Below are 23,140 nucleotides of genomic sequence, written 5' to 3' on the forward strand. Positions count from 1 at the left end.
GTCTTGCCTCATCATTTCAGCAACAAAAACTAATTCGCACAATAATAGTCTGATGTTGAAATGACAAATGTATTACATATAGAAGCATTTAATGTGTAGTGTCCACATGAAGTTTTCCATTTCAAGGCCATTGTATGCTTGTTCAGGTACTTCTTTTTTCGGCCAACTCCTCCAGTTGTTGTGCCTCCTTTCCAAGATCTCTATCTTCTTGGCGTTGTTCCTTGCTCTCTCCTGCGCTCGCATATCCTCTACGTCTTCAAAGAACTTGTGCCTGCATGAGAGATGCAAATGTAAAACCTGTACAACCTCAACAAGACAATTTCACGTGCTGAAAGCCTGTCTCGTCACCACTCAAGTATTTGTTGTTCTTGTGGACACTAACCTTGAGTCCTAGTACTGTCATTATTGAACCGGTTAATTTTTTTTCTATCAGGGACAGTGTCGGGCACGTTACTTTAAAAAAAGTAATGACTTAAGACTTCTTCCAGAAAGTAACAGTAACTGAATTACTCATAGTAAAAGTAACTAGTTACCAGGGAAAGTAATTATTTCCATTACTTTAAAAAGAAGTTGTTGTATGTCAAAGAATTTGAAATTTTCTGAGCAGTATTCGAGTCAGTTGAATAGACAAGAACAGACAGGTAGTTAGAACCTTGTAATATTTATTGCACCTCACCAGCAACAGATTTATCCTACACTTGAAGTGCAACAAAAAACAGTAAAATTATAATAAAATAACAGCAGTAAACAATATTGAGTGAGTTTAATCAATTAAATCCAACTCTCACCTGATACAACTGGTCAAGTAGACATAGCCTACTGTACTTCAAGTATTTTGACTTGAAATAGTGTTTAGACCTCCACCTCGTAAAGGACAAATTTTCCTCTGAATGCTCTGCCATCATATCCCTCTGCATCTGTTTTGCGTGTGTGTTTGCCGTACGCACTGTTCCGGTTTGTGTGTGCGGTTTGATTGGCTTACCTTGGCACATGACCAACCCTCAGCCAACAGGTGTGCATTCAGGTAGCCACGTCCCCCTACTCCTCCCGTCACCCTTAAAGCGTCTGCGTCCTCAATATGGAAGCAGCATTCTTGCTGGCTGACAGTGGGGAATGGGAACGAGGCTAGCATTCAGGTGTAGCAAAAACAGTAACGTTAGCAAGCTTTGGAAGGCATTGTCTAATTGAATGAGCAGGGACAAACAGCCTGGAGTCATAAGAAGTACGTGCTGTAATATTCTGATACAGAATTATCCGAGGCACCCTAAAGTGCACACGGCGCCAGTATTGTTTTGCTTTCATGAAGCGGGAGTGAGTTCGAGACACGACCTGCCGAGAGCCGTACGTTTGTGTTAATGTTGAAGTTATATGTGCTATTAAAGAAACAGTGTGCCAGCACGTCCTGTGTGGTATATCTTTGCTAAGAAAAAGCACAAAACAAAACACGTGAGCTCTTCTCGTACCTGAACGCACCCAAAGTCCCAAGACAAATAAACAGAGCAGAGTAGACACACTACGGCTGGTAGTTTCTTCAATTTATTCAGAGTAAGTAACGCACCGCTTTTGACCTTCAGTAAAGGTAACGGCGGGAAAAAAAATTAGATTACCCCGTAACTGAAAAAAAATAACGCCGTTATGTAACAGCGTTATTTATAACGGCGTTATTCCCAACACTGATCAGGGATAATTAAATGGTGGACTTATTGATGCCTGTAGGTTGCGAGTTAGTCAGTAGAGGGTATGCGTGCACATCTTTTAGCCTGTAGTGATGTAGCAGATTTGTGCTTCATCTTTTTATCAGGCATTAAAATATTTTGACAAGTCAACATCACTTTACGATGTCCATTACCTACATAAATACGTTTAATTTAAAGGTGTTAGGTCATGTGTCATTGATTTTGAGAGAAGAATCCTGATTAAGTTGATCACAATTGTGCATGAAAGTGTTAAATTAGGATTTCAGAAATTATATTTTCTGCACAAAACTATTGAGGTTGCACGTACACCTTTAGAGGAAACGACACAAAACCATTTTAGATTAACTTAAATCAGCCTGAAGATAATTATGAAGAGTAATGCAATCTAAAGTGAATGTTACCTGTTTAGGAAGGCAGCGGCCAGTCCAACAATGAGTGTCCCGAAGAGAATAGGCTTGGCGTGACGCTTCCCAGCGGACAATTGATGTGGCTTCATCTTAAGACACTTTTGGTCAAAAACTGAGATGTTTTAAATGACATTCAAGTGACCATTAGGTAACTAGCTACGACTCGGACATTTATCCACGCTGTAATAACTTCTGTTCGGTCATAGGAATTTTTTGTAACGTTATTCCACTTGGCCCAACTTCCCATAATCATTTAATTGTATATTTCATTACACATTTTAATATTCGAAAAAATATTGTAGTGTGTTTTAATATTAGTTATATTTATAGAGGGAAAATGCGAAGAGTTGGTCAACCATCAGACTCATTTAAGTGACGGACGGCTTACAACCGACCATCTTTTATCGTCTTACTGGCTGTTGGTAGCCAACTTTTTATATGAATATTTAACATTATATTTAGGCTACTAGTTGAAGCGAAATGTGTTTGTTAATGTGGTGGTCAACTGTCGAACTCATTTAAGTGACGGACCGGTTAAACGCTAGCATCGCTGTGTTGCGTTGTAAACTTACTTACAGGCAAGTGTTTGGTTGCAAAACATTAAAATAATCATCTAATCGAAAAATCTGAATTCACAATGTAGACCATAGTGTGTTTTGGAAAAACACTGAACCGGAAATGTATTTCAAGGACGGACCTTAAAAATTTTTTAGAAATTAAAATTAATAAAAAATAAAATAAATAATAATAAATAAATAAAATAAAATTTTGTTAATATTTTCGCTAATGTTGTACCGATAACCTCCCCCCCCCCAAAACCGATTCCGACACCTGGGTTTGTGGTATCGGCTGATACAGATACTGTACCGATACCATGTTTTCTGGGAATTTTTTTTTTTTATCTTCCAATATTAAATTACTGCTTACTCATTTGAATGTAAAGAAATTGCTACCATGGCTTGGTCAGGCACTGCTAAACTCATTGTCTGTCATTGACGGTGCTAAACGTCCAATCCATTTCCACCCACTTAAATATATTGGACACCGACAAGTAATAAAATTCACAGCAGAGGAATGATTGGACCCCACACAATTGGAGTTGGCGGTTCGAAACTAGATTTCGATTTTATTGCCGTATTGGTACCGATGGACATTGATTTAAGCACAATCAATGTAAACAAAGGTTGATCTCATTAATGTGACTGGCCGTTTGGATTCAGTCACCCAGATGTTTGTTTTTTTATTTGCCATTGTGTATGATGATTTTCATTTCAATAAGTTGAACATATGCATTTGAAACCACAGTTGGTGTTGCAAATGAGGGTTAGGAATAAGTTTTTAAGCTTTGGTTCGGGTTTTTAACAAGAAATGTGGTTTCAAATCAGGTTTTCAAGCCACTCTTATGGTTTCTTAATGGAGAAACCTGTAAGCGCCGCTTTACTTGCCAGCTATCATGTTTAGAATTTCCCCCTTTCCCTATCATGTTGAAGCCACACATTTTCTCTACCAGCGGTGAATGCTCTAGGACTGCAAGGGACGGACAGCTTCCCCCAAAATGTCAAAAAATAAGTAATCAAATGGTGATCTGTTGTGTGTACATATAATTGATCAAACATGCACTACAACACACTCAGCTTTTGTAGCTTCTTATCAGTGGTTACGATGCAGCTTGCTTTTCATTCATTCACGTAGCTTCACAGTCTTTTAAACAGTGTGGATGCTAGTGTGTCTCCAGAGTTGAGAGTGCATTGTTCCACTACAGCGAAAGAGACAAGTCATTGCCTAAAAGCTGGGTTTATCTCTGTGTCTCTGGGCAGTGGACGGGGGTTGGCTGGCGGCTCCGCATAATGATTGGATGATCTGTCTGGAGCTGAATCCCATTTTGATTGACAGCAAAATGAGCAAATCAGTGAGCTTGTCGTATTAACATCCACAGGAGGCATTTTTCAATTTCCATTCCGTTGTTCTGAGTTGAACCGAAAACTTTCATAATCATCCTAGGGACGCTTCCTTTGTTAAAAACAACAGGCGAAAAATTGAGCTTATATATATACTTTTTAATATAATAGATGCTTGTGTTTGGAGACTTGACTTCCGACACTCTAGTTTCTTTCCCAACCAAGCAGCGGATGCTGCTGAGGACCTCCACCATCACAAAGCACTCACAGGCAGACACACTTTTAGCTTCCCCTCATTGAAAAGCCAGCATTCGCCACAGTTCTCAACACTCTCCGTTTTCATTTTTGGGAAGACTATGAACGCAAACCAGCGGCCTACTTGGCTCCAAACAACCTCTGTTTAAGGTTACCAGCCCTGGAGGCGGCTGGCCAAGAGGTTCAGGATCACGTTCCTAAGAAGCTGCAGAGCTGGCTGACTTAACATTGGCATCAAAACAGGAAATGCGACAAAGACACATGATGAGCTCCTGGGTCCAGAAGCCAAAGTCATACCAGGAGAAACACCCTGACAACGATGCCGTACACCGGATCCGGTGACTGATATCGTCCATCAGTCATAAGGCGCCCGCCGAGATACATCCAAAACTGGACACCATAAGATTCAGCCATAGCATTGGGGCAGCTGACGTGGATAAATGTGAGCATGATGCCAAGAAAGGCATCTGGAATAAAACGGGTGCTAATAACTCACGTTCATTGAAACGTGCTTTTATTTGAATCGCCTCTGAGACACCAACGGGATAAAAGATCTGTCTGGGATGTACAAACTGGCAGAGACTCCAAATCCCATGAAAAAATGTACTGCATGGATCCATCTTTGGAGGTACAATAAAGGCTCTCAGGGTTGGTACCGTTAAGGAATCATACTGTACTTGAACATTGTTGGTACAACCTAGCATCTAAGAAGTTGTCTTTACCCTTTTAAACTTAACTGATCATAGGACAAACAGGGACAGAGAAGTATATGAGGTATTTCCATATGTGACAGTGTGGCTTAACCCTGTCACGCACAAATTATCAGTACACCCATTGATGGCAATACACGTCCAAAACGGATGATCATTCGCTGCCAATCCTCCCAATTAAAAAGAATTGGACGTCAGTTAAATACTATGTTTTCTATTAAAAAAAAAAATCAACTCTTGAGTGTTACTTGGGGCCATAACCAGTCTGTTTGTGTTTTTATTCATTTTAACTTAATTAATTTAGCTTTTTTAAACATTGTATTAATAGAAAGATAATATAAAAATATACAAAATAAAATAGGGTATAAAGCAGGGCTAAAATCTGTTGCTATACTTCAAGGTCTTGCACTTTTCAAGTAGTTACTGATTAATTTGGAACGACCAGTCCTCATTGAAGTTTCTTGATCTCTTCTGCAGCATTTGGCAGAAACTTAAGTTTGGTGTCATCTCAAGTTTCCAAGAGAAAAAGCTTCATTTGACAGCACTCTTTGAACAAATTCCATACATGGAGTTCCCAAAGACGCCGATTTAATATGCCGTGTGACATTAGGTACTAGGGCGATACACACCAACTAAAGTATGTTTTTTTTTCCCCAGATGACAAAATTCCAACTCCAAAAAATGCATTTGACGATTTATTTAGCTCAAACTGAGACCCCGTTCCCGATACAGGCAACATCTTCTGCACGTGTCCTTTCACTGCATTGACATTTTCTGGCGAGGTGTTAATGAAAATACTCATCCCTGACAGCTGTACGCTAAAGTTGGGACGCAAACTGGGTCACACGGCCTTTCCAAGTGGCACATCAGGTGAAGGGAATGCAGCGATCAAAATAGTTCGTATTAGGTCGACTCAACCTCACAAATCGCAGAGTTATTCATTACATCTGCCAAGGAATAGATGTTGATATAGGCATGTTTTTTCTGTTTGTTTGGTGTGAATTCCATGTTGTTATTCAGTGGTGTGTCTCTCTTTTGCTTCAAGACCATTATAAGAGGGGAAGCATGAAGCCTTTTCTGCTCCCGATTTGACAGAATACATTAGGACACCAGTCTAGTCTGGTAGCCAAGTGTCCCAAATGTAAAAAAAAAAAAAAATATTCCAAGCTCCAAGGGACTGCGCGGGCAGGGTTACCTCAGGAAAAGCTGACACTTCCTGCAGAGGCGTAGTACCCTGTGCAGTCGGCTGAGTATCGCTGAGAGAGTGATACTGTGTTCAGATCCAGTTCTCCGAAACGATAAGCTCCAAATGCCTGCAATAAAAAATAACACTTTGAAAGCGAAAATGCGAGATTTAGATTGAGTATCATGTGACGCATAACTATAGCTATTTTGCGTCGTTGTTTTAAAACAAAATTAATACTGGATATTGATACGACAAATTTATCTGGCTGCGTCATTAACTTGAGGCCAATTCCAAATGAAATTTATGATGGCGTATTCCTCTGACAGCCTAACCTTTAATATGTTTCTCGCATCAAACGCCTCTCGTTCATTTGTCCCTCGTCTTCCTGACCCACTGGTTTCTTCCACTGGTGGGGAAAAAAGCAGAAATATGAAAAAATAAACTATACTGTAACTGTATGTACAATGGGGCAAATAAGTATTTAGTCAACCACTAATTGTGCAAGTTCTCCCACTTGAAAATATTCGAGAGGCCTGTAATTGTCAACATGGGTAAACCTCAACCACGAGAGACAGAATGTGGAAAAAAAAAAAAAAAAAAAAAAAACAGAAAATCACATTGTTTGATTTTTAAAGAATTTATTTGCAAATCATGGCGGAAAATAACTATTTGGTCAATACCAAAAAATTATCTCAATACTTTGTTATGTACCCTTTGTTGGCAATAACGGTGGCCAAACGTTTTCTGTAGCTCTTTCACAAGCTTTTCACACACTGTTGCTGGTATTTTGGCCCATTCCTCCATGCAGATCTCCTCTAGAGCAGTGATGTTTTGGGGCTGTCGTTGGGCAACATGGACTTTCAACTCCCTCCACAGATTTCCTATGGGGTTGAGATCTGGAGACTGGCTAGGCCACTCCAGGACCTTGAAATGCTTCTTACGAAGCCACTCCTTTGTTGCCCTGGCTGTGTGTTTAGGATCATTGTCATGCTGAAAGACCCAGCCACGTCTCATCTTCAATGCCCTTGCTGATGGAATGAGATTTTCACTCAAAATCTCTCGATACATGGCCCCATTCATTCTTTCCTTTACACAGATCAGTCGTCCTGGTCCCTTTGTAGAAAAACAGCCCCAAAGCATGATGTTCCCACCCCCATGCTTCACAGTGGGTATGGTGTCCTTCAGATACAATTCAGTATTCTTTATCCTCCAAACACGAGAACCTGTGTTTCTACCCAAAAAGTTTATTTTGGTTTCATCTGACCATAACACATTCTCCCAGTCCTCTTCTGGATCATCCAAATGCTCTCTAGCGAACCGCAGACGGGGCTGGACGTGTACTGGCTTCAACAGGGGGACACGTCTGGCAGTGCAGGATTTGAGTCCCTGGCGGCGCATTGTGTTAGTGATAGTAGCCTTTGCTACTGTGGTCCCAGCTCTCTTTAGGTCATTCACTAGGTCCCCCCGTGTGGTTCTGGGATTTATGCTCACAGTTCTTGTTATCATTTTGACGCCACGGGGTGAGATCTTGCATGGAGCCCCAGATCGAGGAAGATTATCAGTGGTCTTGTATGTTTTCCATTTTCTAATAATTGCTCCCACAGAGGATTTCTTTACACCAAGCGTTTTACCTATTGCAGATTAAGTCTTCCCAGCCTGGTGCAGGTCAACAATATTGTCTCTGGTGTCCTTCGACAGCTCTTTGGTCTTGGCCATAGTGAAGTTTGGAGTGTGACTGACTGAGCTTGTGGACAGGTGTCTTTTATACCAATAATGCGTTAAAACAGGTGCCATTAAAACAGGTAACAAGTGAAGCCTCGTTAGACTTCGTTAGAAGAAGTTAGACCTCTTTGACAGCCAGAAATCTTGCTTGTTTGTAGGTGACCAAATACTTATTTTCCACTAATTTGGAAATCAATTCTTTAAAAATCAAACTATGTGATTTTCTGTTTTTCTTTTTTTCCACATTCTGTCTCTCATGGTTGAGGGTTACCCATATTGATAATTACAGGCCTCTCTAATCTTTTCAAGTAGGAGAACTTGCACAATTGGTGGTTGACTAAATACTTATTTGCCCCACTGTATATTAGGCATCTGACAATATATGCTACAGAACAACTAATGAACTGAAAAACAAGCTATTTTCATCCTTCTGCTGTGAATTAGAATGAGTTTGTCACTAGTAGACGTCCTGCTACACTAGTGGACGTCTATGGCTGTCAGTGGCAGCCAATGCCAAGCAATGAGTTCACTTTGGGGCATTTTACGTAATTTCCTGTTGATTTTCAGTCACTTCCTTTTCCTTTTGAGGATTTACAGGTTGCTTCCTGTTGATTTGGGGTTACTGAAAAGGAAGTGACTTATGAATGTTCCCAAATGAATAAGAAGTGACTCAAAAATCAACAGGAAGTAATGTGTCAATGTCCTAAAATGAACTGGAAGTGACCTGTAAATGCCCACAAGACTGGCTGTGAATGTTCTGGTTTCAGTGCCTTCGACGGCGCTAGATGCCGAATCCAGTCAAAATGAATTGGATGTCTAGCGCTGTCAATGCCAGCTAGTGAGTTAACGTAGAAGTTACCGTAATTTTCGGATTATAAACCTCTACTTTTTTCCCACCTCATTTCAAATCCTGCGGTTTATAATCCAATGCGGATTATTTGTTGATTTATTTGGGTTAATATGTAACACTTTATTTGGCAGCGGCGTCATAAGACTGGTATAAGACAGTCATGATTATGACACCATCTTGGGCATTAATATATGCTTATGACAGACGCCGTTAAGTGTCAGCTGGCAAATTATGTCACTAACTCCATTGACGTCCAGCTGGGGTCTTTTACATCCATTCAAAAGTGAGATAATACACTAACTGAAGAAATAATTAGCACAGAACATATGATTGTTGTTTACATCTGCAGTGCTGCAATGCATAACAGGGGGCATGTTGGACAACAACAGTGGTGGCAGCAGAGGTTGACTGTCTCCTCCAAGGGAGCAGTGATGGCCAAATGAAGCTTCTTGAAGCAATGAAGCTTTGCAGCCAATTGGTTCAAAGCTTCATGGTGGTTCATTTGGTCTGATGACAGTCTTATGATGCCGCTGTCAAATAAAGTGTTACCGGTTAATATCTTTTGGTGTAAACATCCCTTATCTATGAACAAATGCCGTTTCCGTGTCAAATTTGGTGGGTGGCAGCTTATAGTCAGGTGCGGCTTATGGTCCGAAAATTACAGTATTCTAACAGAAAATTTTGGTAGCAACCTGTTGGTTCCTTTATTTTTTTAAACAGTAACACCTTTTTAAAACGATGTATCGACCCTTAGTGTTCGCGTATTGATAGTTCATTGATCGTTTTAGGATACAAATCACGATTTTTCACATTTTAGATATATTGTCACACCTCTAATATGCTCCCACCAAGAATTGACATATCGTTTTAAAAAGGTTTCGCTGTTTAAAACAAAAAATAAAAAGAACCAACAGGTTGCTATCTAAATCTTCCATTAGAATAGCGTCTACTTTGGCTCAATCGCTGCCATTGACGGCACTAGACATCCAATTCATTTTGACTGGACTGGACGTCTAGCTCCGTCAATGGCACAGAAACCAGAGCATTCACAGCCAGTCTTTTGTGGCCATTTCCTGTTCATTTTAGGGCATTTACTGATTACTTCCTGATGATATTGTGTCACTTTCTATTCATTTGGGTTAATTATTCAGTCACTTCCTTTTCAGTAACCCAAAATCCCAAAAGGAAGTGACCTGTAAATGCCCCAAAATCAACGGAAAGAAATACCCCCAAAAAACATTCGTTCATTCGCTGCCACCCTTCCACTTCAAATGGTTTGGATGTCTACTAGCAATAAACTCATTCCAATTCACGGCAGAAAGATGAAAATAGTTTTTTTTTTATGTTTATTAGTTATTTTGTCGAATATCCTAGAATGATTTCCTGACCCATGTATTGACAATTGTTATATCGGCATATCGTGAGCCATAGACTTCATAAAGGTATTGACGGGTCAGATCGGTCACACACTGCGCCTCGTGTTCAAGTAGGGGCCGCCCACATCAAGAGGAGCTATTCACAAACACTCACGCAGCGATCTATCGCCGGATTTCTGTTGAAAAAGTACGTAAGCTGTACCGCATACCAACAGGAAGGATTGTCGCAGGAGTTATTCAAGGATTCATTATTATATTTTTCGCACCATGCAAGCATTTTGAAACGTGTGAAAAAAAAATCGATGGGAGAAATTAGCCACTACAGCATTCGCATCATAATTCGCAATGTTTACGTAAAATTAATGCTAACTGCACGTTTTTTTTTTTTGCTATCAACCAAGAATCGAGACTGTTTTACGTCCATATCTATAAAGAATTCGGGATTTCAGCATTTGTTCACAAGTATTTTCACCGGAAAAGCTCTGTTTACATAAGGCGGCCGCTAGCTACATTCACTCACAGAATAGCAGACTAGCTAACAGACTAGCATTGTACTTAGACATATTTACGTAAAATAAATGCTAACTGCAAGGTTTTTTTTTTGTTTTTTTGCTTTTAACTAAGAATCAAGAGTTTTACGTCCATATCTACAAAGAATTTGGTGATTTAAGCATTTATTCACAAGAATTTTCACCTGAAAAGCTCTGTTTACATAAGGCGGCCGCTAGCTACATTCACTAACAGAATAGCATTGTACTTCAACATATTTACGTAAGATAAATGCTAACTGCACAATTTTGCTTTTAACCAACAATCGAGACTATTTTACGTCCATATTTACAAAGAATTCGGAGATTTAAGCATTTTTTCACAAGAATTTTCAACAAAAAAAGGTCTTTATCTGTGATTCCACTCGGTCGGCTTTGACGGCCCCGCCAACAACGCAGGCCCCCTATTTATCAGCCCCGCGCCCCATGTCCCATCAATACATTATGAAGTCTATGCGTGAGCCTTGTATCGTAAATCGTATCGTAACGTGAGGTACTCAGAGGTTCCCACTTAATCTACATCTATTAAAACAGAAAATATAGTGACTTGGGATCAAATTGTCTCGCTCACATGGCGATGTAGCGGGCACAAAATCAAGGTTATTTCAAGTCCTGAAATTCAGGACATAATTGATGTCGACCACATGCTGGTAAACATGCTGTGTTGGGAGATGTTTGGAAATTTTGGACTGTGGTGAGGGCTTGATCCTAGGCCAAAAAGAATGAGGCCTTTGTCAGTACTTGGAAAACATTCTGTGGCTGCATGTAAACAGAGATGTGTCTCTTGAGGAATTTGTTGTTGAACATCCATCCGTGTCGACATTGCCGTTGTAATTGGGTACATTGGAAAATACCGTCAAGAACTTAATTTTTTTAACCTAAGTGCAATGCAAAAACAAGGCGGGGAAGATATATGAATACAACTTGGTGATGATTTGTTTAGTTGTTTAAGTGGTTGGTTTGCTTAGCTTATACTGTATATATTATTGTTTATGTTATCATTGGCTGCTTGTTTGACTGGTTCAATGCAATGTAGGGCTGCAGCTATCGAATATTTTAGTAATCGAGTAATCGACTGAAAATTCTATCGATTAATCGAGTAATCGGATAAAGCTTTTTTTTTTTAGGTAAAGAACAATTATAAATATACTTGAGAAAAAAGACATTCAATCCAACATTGAACCATTTTCAGTCAATCAATGTCTTGATTTTCGATGTACATTGTTGAAAATAGCCAACAATTGCATCTAAGATGTGACTAGGAAAAAAAAATCACTGCTTTCACTCAAAAAACGTCTAGATCTTGTAAAAAAAACATATTTCTTACCTAAAAATGTAATTACGCTTGATAACACACATCACTTGAAAGCTACGTGTTTTTCCCACGTGTTTCAATTTAATTTCCATTTGTGTCAAGCTATTTTTAAGTTCTAGTTAACTTTTAAGTTAGTCTAAACTGTAAGTACTGATAGGATTTTGAGTTTTTGCAGTGTTCAAAAAAATGTATGATACCTGCTGTATTGGAGCACATTAGGGACCAGTGCTACTTGGTGTTTTATTCAGCAATGACTACTGAGCTAAAACTGACAGTTAGCTTTATTATGTTTTAATTTTACACTCTCATCACTCTACAGCCCAGTGTTTTTACAAATTAAATAAAGCCTGTATGTAAGATACGTTAGCCACGCATCGACAGTGGTCATAATCAATACAAACCTAGCACTCCGAAGGGCTTACGTTATGTGAGCGAGTGACAGTAACGTTATATTTATTAGCCATGAGAAGTCTACTGCTCAAAGATAGCGGCTGTTTACTAACGCTGCCCAGACGTGGCCGAGTCTGTAATTTTGCATCTAGTCCTAAATGCATGCGATATCTATGAGACGCATCGGACACTACCTGCTACCACACTAGCATTCTGCGGGCGTAGTTTTTAGCAACGTCGGCGTATTTTGTAGCGGCTGTCAGCTGCGGTGAGTTTTTTTTTTTTTAATTGCTTCTTCCTCTACGCACGTGACGTCGCGTTGCGTTGTCCCGCATTAAAAGTAGTCTGGGCAAAACGTGATGCTAAGAGCTGGCAAAATTAAACGATTCCTCGAGGTGGATAAAATTACTCGGATCAGTTTTTAAACTCGAGTTACTCGAGTATTCGTTTCAGCTCTAATGCAATGGTTGGTTTGGTTTAAAGAAAAAAAAAAGATTAACCCTAACCCTACTTAAAAGTAAGCCAAATGTAAAATATTACACACGGATTTTTTATAGACAAGATAGAAATATAATATACTGCTTTTTTTTCTCTCTCTTTTGCTTCTTCGCTTTTTTTTTTTTTCTTTTCCTATACAAGTTTGAACTCTTGACCAGCTGTCCTTCATCTTAACCTTATCAAATGTGGCCCACTGTTGTTTTGCTAAATTAAGTTTATTTTCTTTGACTCTTTCAGTACTTAGTTGGTTTACATCACAGTTTTGAATGGTTTGATTGTTTCAGTTGGTTAGGTTTTTTTTTCGCTTGGTTAGTTTGTTTCTTTAGTTGATTAGATTTATAAAATGTCCTGTTTAGTGTAATAGGCTTTATTAATTAGGTTTCCTTGTTTGAAGTATTTTAACCGTTCTTTTATTTCAGTAATACTAGCAGTTAGCAGTGCTATTACCCCCACCTCAAGAAATATACAACATTTAAAAAAAAAAAAGTGTAAGATGCTACAATCAAAATGTGGTAGTGAAAAAAATTAAATTTTTACCAAAAACACGCTTCCGTGCACACAAAACACATTCTTGTGCACACAGAACGCATACTTACGCGCTTAAAACTTGTTTTTTGCTTGCTATTTAATATTACATACAGTGAGGAGAATAAGTATTTGAACACCCTGCTATTTTCCGAGTTCTCCAAATTAGAAATCATGAAGCAGCCTGAAATTTTCATTGTAGGTGCATGTCCACTGTGAGAGAGATAATTTTTTAAAAAATCCAGAAATAACAATGCATGATTTTTTAAAATAATCTATTTGTGTGATATAGCAGCAAATAAGTGCTTGAACACCTGTCTATCAGCTAAAATTCTGACCCTGTATGACCTGTTAGTCTGCCTATTAAAAGTCCACCTCCACCTGTGCACCTGTTTGAGGTCGATAGCTGTATAAAAAGACACCTGTGACAATCAGTAAGAATCAAACTTATAACATGGTCAAGACCAAAGAGCTGTCCAAAGACACCAGAGACAAAACTGTACACCTCCACAAGGCTGGAGGGGGCTATGGAGCAATTGCCAAGCAGCTGGTGAAAAAAGGTCCACTGTTGGAGCAATCATTAGAAAATGGAAAAAGCTAAACATGACACCATCCCTACTGTGAAGCATGGGGGTGGTAGCATCATGCTTTGGGGGCGTTTTTCTCCGCTTGTGACAGGACGAGTGCACTGTATTAAAGAAAGGATGACTGGGGCCCTGTATTGCGCGATTTTGGGGAACATTGTGTGCAAATCTGGTGAAAAACTACCCGTGTTTTCTCTCCGTAATTGCAAACAAAGGCTACTGTACCAAATATTAACATTCATTTTCACAGGTGTTCAAATACTTATTTGCAGCTGTATCACACAAATAAATCGTTTAAAAAAAAAATCATACATTGTGATTTCTGGATTTTTCTTTTTAAATTATCTCACAGTGGACATGCATCTACGGTGAAAATTTCAGACCCCTCCATGATTTCGAAGTGGGAGAACTTGCAGAATAGCAGGGTGTTCAAATAGTTATTTTTTTCACTGTACATATATGGACATAAATACAACAGCGTTGATTTTGTGTGATGCACTGCTAATAACTCATCATTGGTATGTGTGGTTTGCCTATATAATATATTATTCAGGACAGTGGGGTTGTGGGCGGGGTGGTTTGTTTTGTATTTCCTTTATGCTGTTGTTTCTGATTTTTATTATTATTTTGTTAGTAATTTTCTGTTATCTATGTACATTAAAAATTGAATAAAAATATAAGAAGAAAAAAAAATTACATACCGTAATTTCTTGACTATAAGACGCACCTGACTATAAGACGCCACCCTCCAAATTTGACACGAAAACGGCATTTGTTCATAGATAAGTCGCACTGGACAATAAGCTGGAGCTGTCCTCACTGTATTGTGGGATATTTACACCAAAAGATATTAACTGGTAACACTTTATTCGACAGCGGCATCATAAGACTGTCATAGGACCAAATGAACCACTGTGAAGCTTTGTACCAATCGGCTGCAAAGTTTCATTGCTTCGAAGCTTCATTTGGCAATCACTGCTCCTTTGGGGGAGACAGTCAACCTCTGCTGCCACCTGCTGTCAACACTGTTGTCGTCCAACATGCCTCCTAGCATGCATTGCAGCAGTACAGATGTAAATAACAATCAAAATTCATGTTCTGTGCTAATTATTTCTTCAGTTACTCTTCCAGTTGTTTCATTAATTGGTATTTGGTAACACTTTATTTGACAGTGGCGCCATAAAACTGTCATAAGACCATCATAATTATGACATGAAACTGCCATGAACATTAATGAATTCTTATGACAGATGTCATTTTTGAATAGACGTAAAAGAACCGAGCTGGACATAAGTGGGGTGTTAGTGACAACATTTTCGGGATGATACCTAATGACATTCATTCATTCATCAATGCCCACGATAGTATCATGATCATGATCATGTCATAATTATGACAGTCTTATGGTAGTTTTATGACGCTGCTGTCAATTAAAGCGTTACCTATTAACCCAAATAAATCAATATATAAGCCGCAGGATTCAAAATGAGGGAAAAAATTAGCGGTTTATAGTCTGAAAATTACGGTACATGTATTTCCCATTACGGACATGGAACTGTGGCATAAATGTAACAACAAAGGTTCCACGTTAACCAGTAAAGTGAGACGGAAGGTCGTAGTTCATTTTTAACTTGTATCATAAATTGTTATCAACATTTTTTCCTTGCTTTCAATAAGCACTCATTTATGTCAGTTAAACAAATGTATGTAACGTATTAAGTAATAAGTAAAAAGTGTCATTAAAATCTAACCATTCCACAAACCATTGTAGCAGCAATGAAATACACTGCCACGGCAACTTACAAACGAACAAAAATAGATACAACTATTGTTAAAAGTTGTGTGATACGCCGTCATTAAATACCTGTAGTGCCTTTTCTGAACAGGGTGTTCATCACAGTCCCGTGTAGTTTGACTCTATCCCACTCTTTTGTCATCTGTCCCACAGAGACAAAATACTCCACCAGGCGATCGGCAATCACCTGCAACCTATAGTGCAACCACACTAGGTGAATGGTGTCCAGTAAACCACAACACAAATAATTTTTTTTTTTTACTCCTATTACTTATCAGAGCCGTCTTTCATGTTGACTTTGGCGTACAGGACGTCCACCATGGCGGGGTCATCGTTCATATATTCAATTCCCACCACTTGTAAAGGCAGAGGATTCCCTCCAGTGATGTCTCTGACAGAAAAATGGAACGACCAAAGACTTAAAATGTATCTTTTTAAGCACAATGTAACTCTATAGGGCTCGATATCAAACCTGATGAAGTTTTGACATTCCCGGAGGTGCTCGCATGCTTTTCTCACTTCCGACTCGTCCAATAGAGTGAGGGTGCCGACTGTCATGTGAAGTTTTGCTGGGTTCTGAAAGATGCTTTCATCTAAGCCGTTGTTCTGTGCATTATAAAAAAAAAGATCACTCAAGCCGTAGAAATCAAGTGCCAATTTTAAAACAAGGTTGTAACAGAGCAAAAGGTGGGAAAAAAATCAATGTTGTGAATACTTTCTAGATGTTCAATATCCTTATTGTACCTGTGAATATTGCTCAAGGACTTCATCTTTAAACCTCAGGAATCCCTCTTGGATTTTTGGGTCATTGAGAGGAAACGAAAGGAAGTGCGTGAAAGGCTGCTTCTTCCGAAAGTTGTCAACAAGCACCTCGATTCTTGTGATGGCGGAGGAGACTGCAGCTTTGTGCGGCCCAGTGACGACTGCCACAAGTGAAAAGAACTTGGAAATTAATCTTGGCCATCATATAACTCTCCTGAAGTATTTTACTTTGAATGTCATTGATTCTAGCTACCATACGAGTTGTACCTATCTGTCCTTCCACTCCTTGCTTGGGGATGTTAATGGATGTCTTTGTGTCGGACTCGAGGCGTTTACGCGTTTCTCCCTTTTTTCCAATGATGTATCTGTCATTAGAAGACAGACAGAAGCAAATGGGGGGTTGGGGGGGTCCAAATATCAACAACTGTCATTTTTGTACTTTTGGATGACTCACTTGTAAAGGACAGTTGGCACGTCGATGGCACAACGGAATCCTTTGTCAGTCTGTTCAATGCAGTGAATATCACAGGTCTCTGCCTCCAGCTCCTCGCTCTCTATAACACAAATAATGACCAGGCAGTATAGACACTTTTTCCAATCACAAACATTCAGCTATAGTATCACTTTCATTTCTAGAGTAAGAAATGTGTATAACTAATTCACTTACTCCACCAGTTAGCTTAGAGGGGAATGCCAATATTGATAGTAGTCCACTTACCTGGTGGTCCCATGTAGGAGAAATCTTCTTCCTCCTCATACTGTTCTTCTTGAATGACATTTCTTCGGTATATTCTTCCATTTATATTAATGAGAGGAGGACGTAAAACGTCCATGGTGTTAAGTTAAATTAAAGCTGAGATAGACAATGAATTAAAACCCAAAGTTTTTTTTTTAATTCATGCTAAGCTAGCCAGATACAGACGTTAAAATGTGTCAAACCGTAGATATCACATAAATAAGGCTAGATGTACGATACGCGCTGTGAGCCAACGACGACGCACGTCGTCACTCGTCGTCCATTTTGCGTCAGTCCCATTAAGTAAAAACATTAGTCAAAGCAGCATGAAGTTTTTGACTGTTTTTTTTTTAATAACTTGGTTTGTCCTACATTTAAAAGAGTAATAATTTTACTACATTCTTAAGAATATTTATAAAATTTGTGAAAGTCCAGCTTGAATCATAGTCACTTATAAACCAAAAGGATTTTTAAAAATTTAAAACATAAAATATAGATAAAATCTCCGCGAGTTGTACGTAATTGTCTCTTTCATATTGAATGTGTCAAAGTGGAGCGACAAACAACTTCATTTGCATTTCTATTTTAACGAAAGTAATAGGATGGCCACATTTATTTAACATTTGTGGTATACCAGAAACAACGGGCTCATTCGTACATGTAAGGTAGTAACAGCTACAAATGATATATGTCGTTTCCAGGGCCTGATTATATAATAAATATTTCTTAAAAGGAAAGTTGTAGCTAATGACACCTTCCACACTGCTGTGCGATTTACGGTAAATATTTGCTTTCAGGCATTTGCCGCCAAACGTTCGTCTCTGTCGCAAATTGCTGCGAAAGTGTTCTCGGGTGTGAAAAACACCAGCATCAGCTGATCGCATTCAGCATCAAAGTTAGAAGTATTTTACGCGCATTGGCGGTAAGTTGCATTGAGAAGTGGTCAAAAAGCAACATTTAGTGAGGTGACACCGTAGCGTACATTTACGCGTCTTCGATCGGCTGCTTTGCTTTTTTTTGTCAATTATGGCTAGCGTGAGCTAATGTTATGTTTGCGCAGTTGTTTCACTAGAAGCGACAGTGAATTGGTTTAAGTGACAAGTGAAGTGCGTGTTTCAAAAAATCACAGGTAATGGCGGCGTCTTCTTCGTCGTCTTCTGCTGGAGGCGTCAGTGGCAGCTCGGTGACGGGTTCGGGCTTCAGCGCCTCTGAGCTCATACCCCCCAGGAAGGTCCTGTACACTTATCCCAAGGGAGCCGGTGAAATGATGGAAGGCATGTATCTACATATTGTTCACTGACTGGCTGCCATAGACTGCACTAAACATGTAATCCATTTGAACTGTGAGAGGCTGAGAGTGGCAGCTAATGATCGCTTTCAGCCATCCCAGTTTAAGCCTATCTTTAATGGGACAACACTGACAAAATGACACTTTGACACAACGAAAAGGAGTCAGTGTGCAGCTTATATGATAGTTAATTTATTTTCCCCTCAAAGTATAGCCATTTATCTATAAACCCCTGGCAACAAAAGTGAGTATACCCCTTAGAAACAACATCCCTAAATGTCCAAATTGAGTACTGCTTGTCATTTTCCCTCCAAAATGACTCGTTAGTGTTACTAGGTCCAGGTGTGCATAGGGAGCAGGTGTGTTTAAATTTGTAGTGCAGCTCTCACACTCTCTCATACTGGTCACTGAAAGTTCCAACATGGCAAAGAACTCTTGGAGGATCTTAAAAGATGTATTGTTGCGCTACCTGAAGATGGTCAAGGCTACAAGAAAATTGCCAACACCCTGAAACTGAGCTGCAGCACAGTGGCTAAGATCATCCAGCGTTTTAAAAGAGCAGGGTCCAATCAGAACAGGCCTCAGGTTGGTCGTCCAAAGAAGCTGAGCGCACGTGCTGAGCGTCACATCCAAATGCTTTCTTTGAAAAATCGTCGCAGGAGTGCTGTCAGCATTGCTGCAGAGATTGAAGAGGTGGGGGGTCAGCCTGTTAGTGCTCAGACATACGCCACACTCTACATCAAATTGGTGTGCATATCTGTACACAAGAAAGCCCGCAAACAGTTTGTTGAAGACATGTCAACAAGCACATCGATTACTGGAACCATGTCCTATGGTCTGATGAGACGAAGATTAATTTGTTTGGTTCCGATGGTCTCAAGCATGTGTGGCGGCGACCAGGTGAGGAGTACAAAGATAAGTGTGTCATGCCTACAGTCAAGCATGGTAGTGGGAATGTCATGGTCTGGGGCTGCATGAGCGCTGCAGGTGTTGGAGAGTTACATTCCATTGAGGGAAACATGAACTCCAACATGTACTGTGAAATACTGCAGCAGAGCATGATCCCCTCCCTCCAGAAACTGGGTCGCAGGGCAGTGTTCCAGCATGATAATGACCTCAAACACACCTCTAAGATGACCACTGCTTTACTGAAGAGGCTGAGGGTAAAGGTGTTGGACGGGCCAAGCATGTCTCCAGACTTGAACCCAATAGAACATCTTCGGAGGATCCTCAAGCGGAAGGTGTAGGTGCGTAGTCTCAAATATCCGGCAGCTCCGCATCGTCGTCATGGAGGAGTGGAAGAGCATTCCAGTGGCAACCTGTGAAGCTCTGGTCAACTCCATGCCCAGGAGAGTGAAGGCAGTTCTGGATAATAGTGGTGGCCACACAAAATATTGACAGTTGACATGTTGTATGTTTATATTGACAACTTTCACCAAGGGGTGTACTCACTTTTGTTTGTGCTTTAATACCACTCAAAATTGTCGAAATATCACCAAAAAAAGTCTTAGTCAGGGAATAACAAAAATAAATATTAAAATGGAGCCTTCTTTCAGGTAAAACACTACTGCTTTTGTCCACAAGAAAGCATAGCCAAGCGCAACAAAAAATGAAAGCTCCTTTGGGCTGCTTTAAGGCTACATAAATAAAATAAAAATGAAAACTGGGAAGAAGGGGGTTAACCTGTGTCACTACATTTCTTCGTTTAATTATCGTTAACAGTAGAAAAGATACAAGAGGATATTTCTCACAAAGCAGCTTCCTCTTAGAGTTCGAGAAATTCACACAGATTAACGTTATGCTAACTCTGATGCAGGTTGGACTTTCAGAAGCAAAATTAGTGGTATGTTGCCCACAATCACAACATTGACGTCTTTTTACATTTTACTTTTTGCTTATAGTTTCTGCTGCTGGCTGAAAAAACTTCTAATATCCCCTGTCTTCGAGGGAGTAGAGGAGGCGGCATATTGTATTTGGGAAGGAGGTGAAGTCATCAGCCAATCAAATGTTTGAGGGAAAAAAATAAACTGGTATATTCAGCAAGAGTAAAGGGATCAATGTAAATCTCGAACCAAATGAAAATATTTCACTTAATAATGGTAAGGTCTATTCTATCCTTGCAATATATGGGAAGACGATCTAAAATACCTTCCTTACAGTATATAACTGAAGTCATTATATAATGCAAATAAGGTTGCTTAAAAGTTGGTGGGGACAATTTATGCATCCTGAAAATTTGGTAGTGTTATGTCCCTACCGTCCCTATGCAAAGCTACGCCCTTGTTTAGAATTAATGTCAGTCCCAGTTTGCTTACGCCCTTTTATTCCCTTTCACAGACGGCTCAGACAGATTTCTATGCGAGTCTGTATTCAGCTACCAAGTGGCATCAGCTCTCAAGCAGGTTAAACACGGTACGTGACCAAAAACATGACTGAATGTATTATGTTTATGCTGATTGCTGAATATTGATCTCCTGACAGATCAACAAGTTTCACGCATGGAGAAGTTGGCGAGCCTAGTGGAGGAGCTGGAAGCAGACGAGTGGCGGTACAAGCCCATCGAAAAACTCCTAGGATTCACGCCATCATAATCAACAGCATATACTGAAATGCCTTTTTTGAGCGGAAAATAGGGATTTTAAAAAAAATGTATATATATTTCTGCTTATAAACAGAGGTGCCAAACTACTTCTGGAATATTATGTTAGTCAAAGAAGTACTGATTCAACTGCTAAATAAGTAAAAGTACAGAAAAAAAGTTTTCTTTTTAAATGTCAGTTTTGTTAAATAAGCAAAAACATGCACCCCATTTTTTAACCACCACAACTTCAATAATGTTCTTACTAAAAAGATGTAATAAGCCTATTTAACAACTTAAAAATGCAGATAATACAAGTAAAAGTTTTTTACATGGAAAAAATTTACAGTTGTGGCTCGACTTACGAGTTTTTAAGATGAAATTATTTTTACATGTTCAGCCTTTGCGTGTGAAAAAAAATCAAAATATAAGGGTCATTTAGTTGTGAAACTCTTCTTCATTTTTGTCTGCAAGACTCTTTTGCTGCGCCCCTAGTGGCCAATTTGTACACACCTAAGCCATAATTCATTTATCATGATGCACAAACTGATGCTGTACATTCAATTCATTTTTTTGCTAATATATGGCATAATAGATTACAATGTTGCCTATCAAAATACATGTTACATTTTCTTTTAATAAGTTGAGTGAGGCTGCTATTTATTGATGTGATGTTGTACATGCATTTTAATGGATAATAATAATTTGAGCTCGTGTTACAAGCAATGTGAGAAACAAAATCTCTAAGCATCACTCTTTGTACTTTGTTATGTTCCACCATAAAATATGTAAGGGGGTGACATAGAAGCAGTCACAAACAATCCATTCATGCGTGTAAATAAAAAGTCGTACATTCCTTTGTGTCAGCTGTTGTTATTTGCATCTAGCTGCGCTCGTTCACACACAAACATGTTCTAGTTGAAAAAAGAGTGATGTCACTCCATCAGTGGACGTGCTGTGTTGACAGAAGGCAAACACGATGTTTTGTTCCATCTAATGAATGAGAGTGTGTGTGGATGTTGTTGTTTTTTTTTTTATTTGCTGCGAGGAGGGTGGGGAGCGTACAGAATGTACTGTTGGACTTGGGAAGGACGGTCCAGGCGCTTGGCAAAGTCACGCCTCTGGACGCAGAGGGAATTCAATCCGAGGGAGGGAGTTCAAAAGTTTGGCGTGCTAAACAACACTTTCCAAGAACTCGGGCGTCAGGAACTTAAAGCTTTGGAGTCTCAGTAGAATTGTTTGTGAAGTACAGACAAAAACACACGCAAACGTTTTTACATGAAGTATATTTCAAATTTAGACTATACATCAGGGATCCCCAAACTACGGCCCGCGGGCCGGATACGGCCCGCCGCCACATTTGGTCTGGCCCCCTTAACAAAAAACAAAATTTGTAAAAAAAAAAAAAAATTTTTTTTTTTCAATAGTGTTATTTATTTCCTGGCTTTTTTTCTGTGAAAAACCCAGAGAGGGTTATTTGGTTATTATTTATTTAATTAATAGTGTTATTATTATATTATTTTTATTGTATTTACTTTTGTTCCGTGAAGAATCCAGAAAGGGTTACTTGATTGTGGCTTTCTGAAAAACAATACATTTTTATATTTAGGCATTCCTGCAATCGTCACACTTTCTCTGTTACAAACTGACCCCGGCCCCTCATCAGAGAAGGGACGGGTTATGTGGCCCTCACAGGAAAAAGTATGGGGACCCCTGCTATACATGATATTTTATGAGTATAAAAAGTAGGTAGTAAATCACCACTTTTGTGTTTATTGATTCTTTAGACAACAATACGGTGATATTACATAATCTATCATGATTCGATTAAACGGCCTTTGGACGATTCAATACAGAACACGGTAAGTCCACAATTGCCGCAGTTAGATATCATCAAAAGCAAAAATACATAGTATTTTTTATGCTTTTGTTGCTGATATATTTCAGAAAGAAAACCATTCTTTTTAACAAAACAGATTAAACAATGTCAGTCGATGTTTTGCATTTAAAGTAGGGTTGT

The 23,140-nt window shown here is 39.2% G+C and overlaps 2 protein-coding genes across 3 annotated transcripts; one reads left to right on the forward strand and one right to left on the reverse strand.

The window, feature by feature from the left end:
* Positions 1-55: 55 nt before the first annotated feature.
* On the reverse strand, positions 56-18,363 carry ascc1 (activating signal cointegrator 1 complex subunit 1). Of its 2 annotated transcripts, none has more exons than XR_009061755.1 (10): positions 17,237-18,359; positions 16,973-17,072; positions 16,786-16,883; positions 16,501-16,679; positions 16,229-16,362; positions 16,028-16,147; positions 15,826-15,950; positions 6,486-6,559; positions 2,099-6,280; positions 56-271 (listed from the first exon to the last, which is right to left on the reverse strand). XR_009061755.1 is itself a non-coding variant. In XM_057825974.1 (10 exons), exons 1-9 carry the CDS (start codon positions 17,349-17,351, stop codon positions 6,164-6,166), a joined length of 1,062 nt encoding a protein of 353 aa, XP_057681957.1. In that variant the 5' UTR covers positions 17,352-18,363; the 3' UTR covers positions 56-271; position 6,163. The 2 variants fall into 2 exon arrangements, 1 of the variants encoding a protein (XP_057681957.1); XM_057825974.1 differs by having other exon boundaries at positions 6,163-6,280; positions 17,237-18,363.
* Positions 18,055-21,976, forward strand: anapc16 (anaphase promoting complex subunit 16). The gene is made up of 4 exons (XM_057825977.1): positions 18,055-18,176; positions 18,384-18,528; positions 20,880-20,954; positions 21,024-21,976. The coding sequence occupies exons 2-4, from the start codon at positions 18,387-18,389 to the stop codon at positions 21,131-21,133; spliced, it is 327 nt and encodes a 108-aa protein (XP_057681960.1). The 5' UTR covers positions 18,055-18,176; positions 18,384-18,386; the 3' UTR covers positions 21,134-21,976.
* Positions 21,977-23,140: the final 1,164 nt, after the last annotated feature.

Source organism: Corythoichthys intestinalis, chromosome 21 (assembly GCF_030265065.1).
Source record: "Corythoichthys intestinalis isolate RoL2023-P3 chromosome 21, ASM3026506v1, whole genome shotgun sequence".
NCBI lineage: Eukaryota > Metazoa > Chordata > Actinopteri > Syngnathiformes > Syngnathidae > Corythoichthys > Corythoichthys intestinalis.

What these genes read in the sequence shown, in the direction of transcription:
- ascc1 (XM_057825974.1), bottom strand. Translation starts at nt 17,351, where the DNA reads ATGGACGTTTTACGTCCTCCTCTCATTAATATAAATGGAAGAATATAC. An exon ending in TCCTTGAGCAATATTCACAG is followed by an intron (nt 16,363 to 16,500) that starts GTACAATAAGGA and finishes TATAATGCACAG; the next exon opens with AACAACGGCTTAGATGAAAG. An exon ending in ATGAAAGACGGCTCTGATAA is followed by an intron (nt 15,951 to 16,027) that starts GTAATAGGAGTA and finishes GTTGCACTATAG; the next exon opens with GTTGCAGGTGATTGCCGATC.
- anapc16 (XM_057825977.1), top strand. Translation starts at nt 18,387, where the DNA reads ATGGCGGCGTCTTCTTCGTCGTCTTCTGCTGGAGGCGTCAGTGGCAGC. An exon ending in AGCCGGTGAAATGATGGAAG is followed by an intron (nt 18,529 to 20,879) that starts GCATGTATCTAC and finishes TCCCTTTCACAG; the next exon opens with ACGGCTCAGACAGATTTCTA. An exon ending in TCTCAAGCAGGTTAAACACG is followed by an intron (nt 20,955 to 21,023) that starts GTACGTGACCAA and finishes ATCTCCTGACAG; the next exon opens with ATCAACAAGTTTCACGCATG.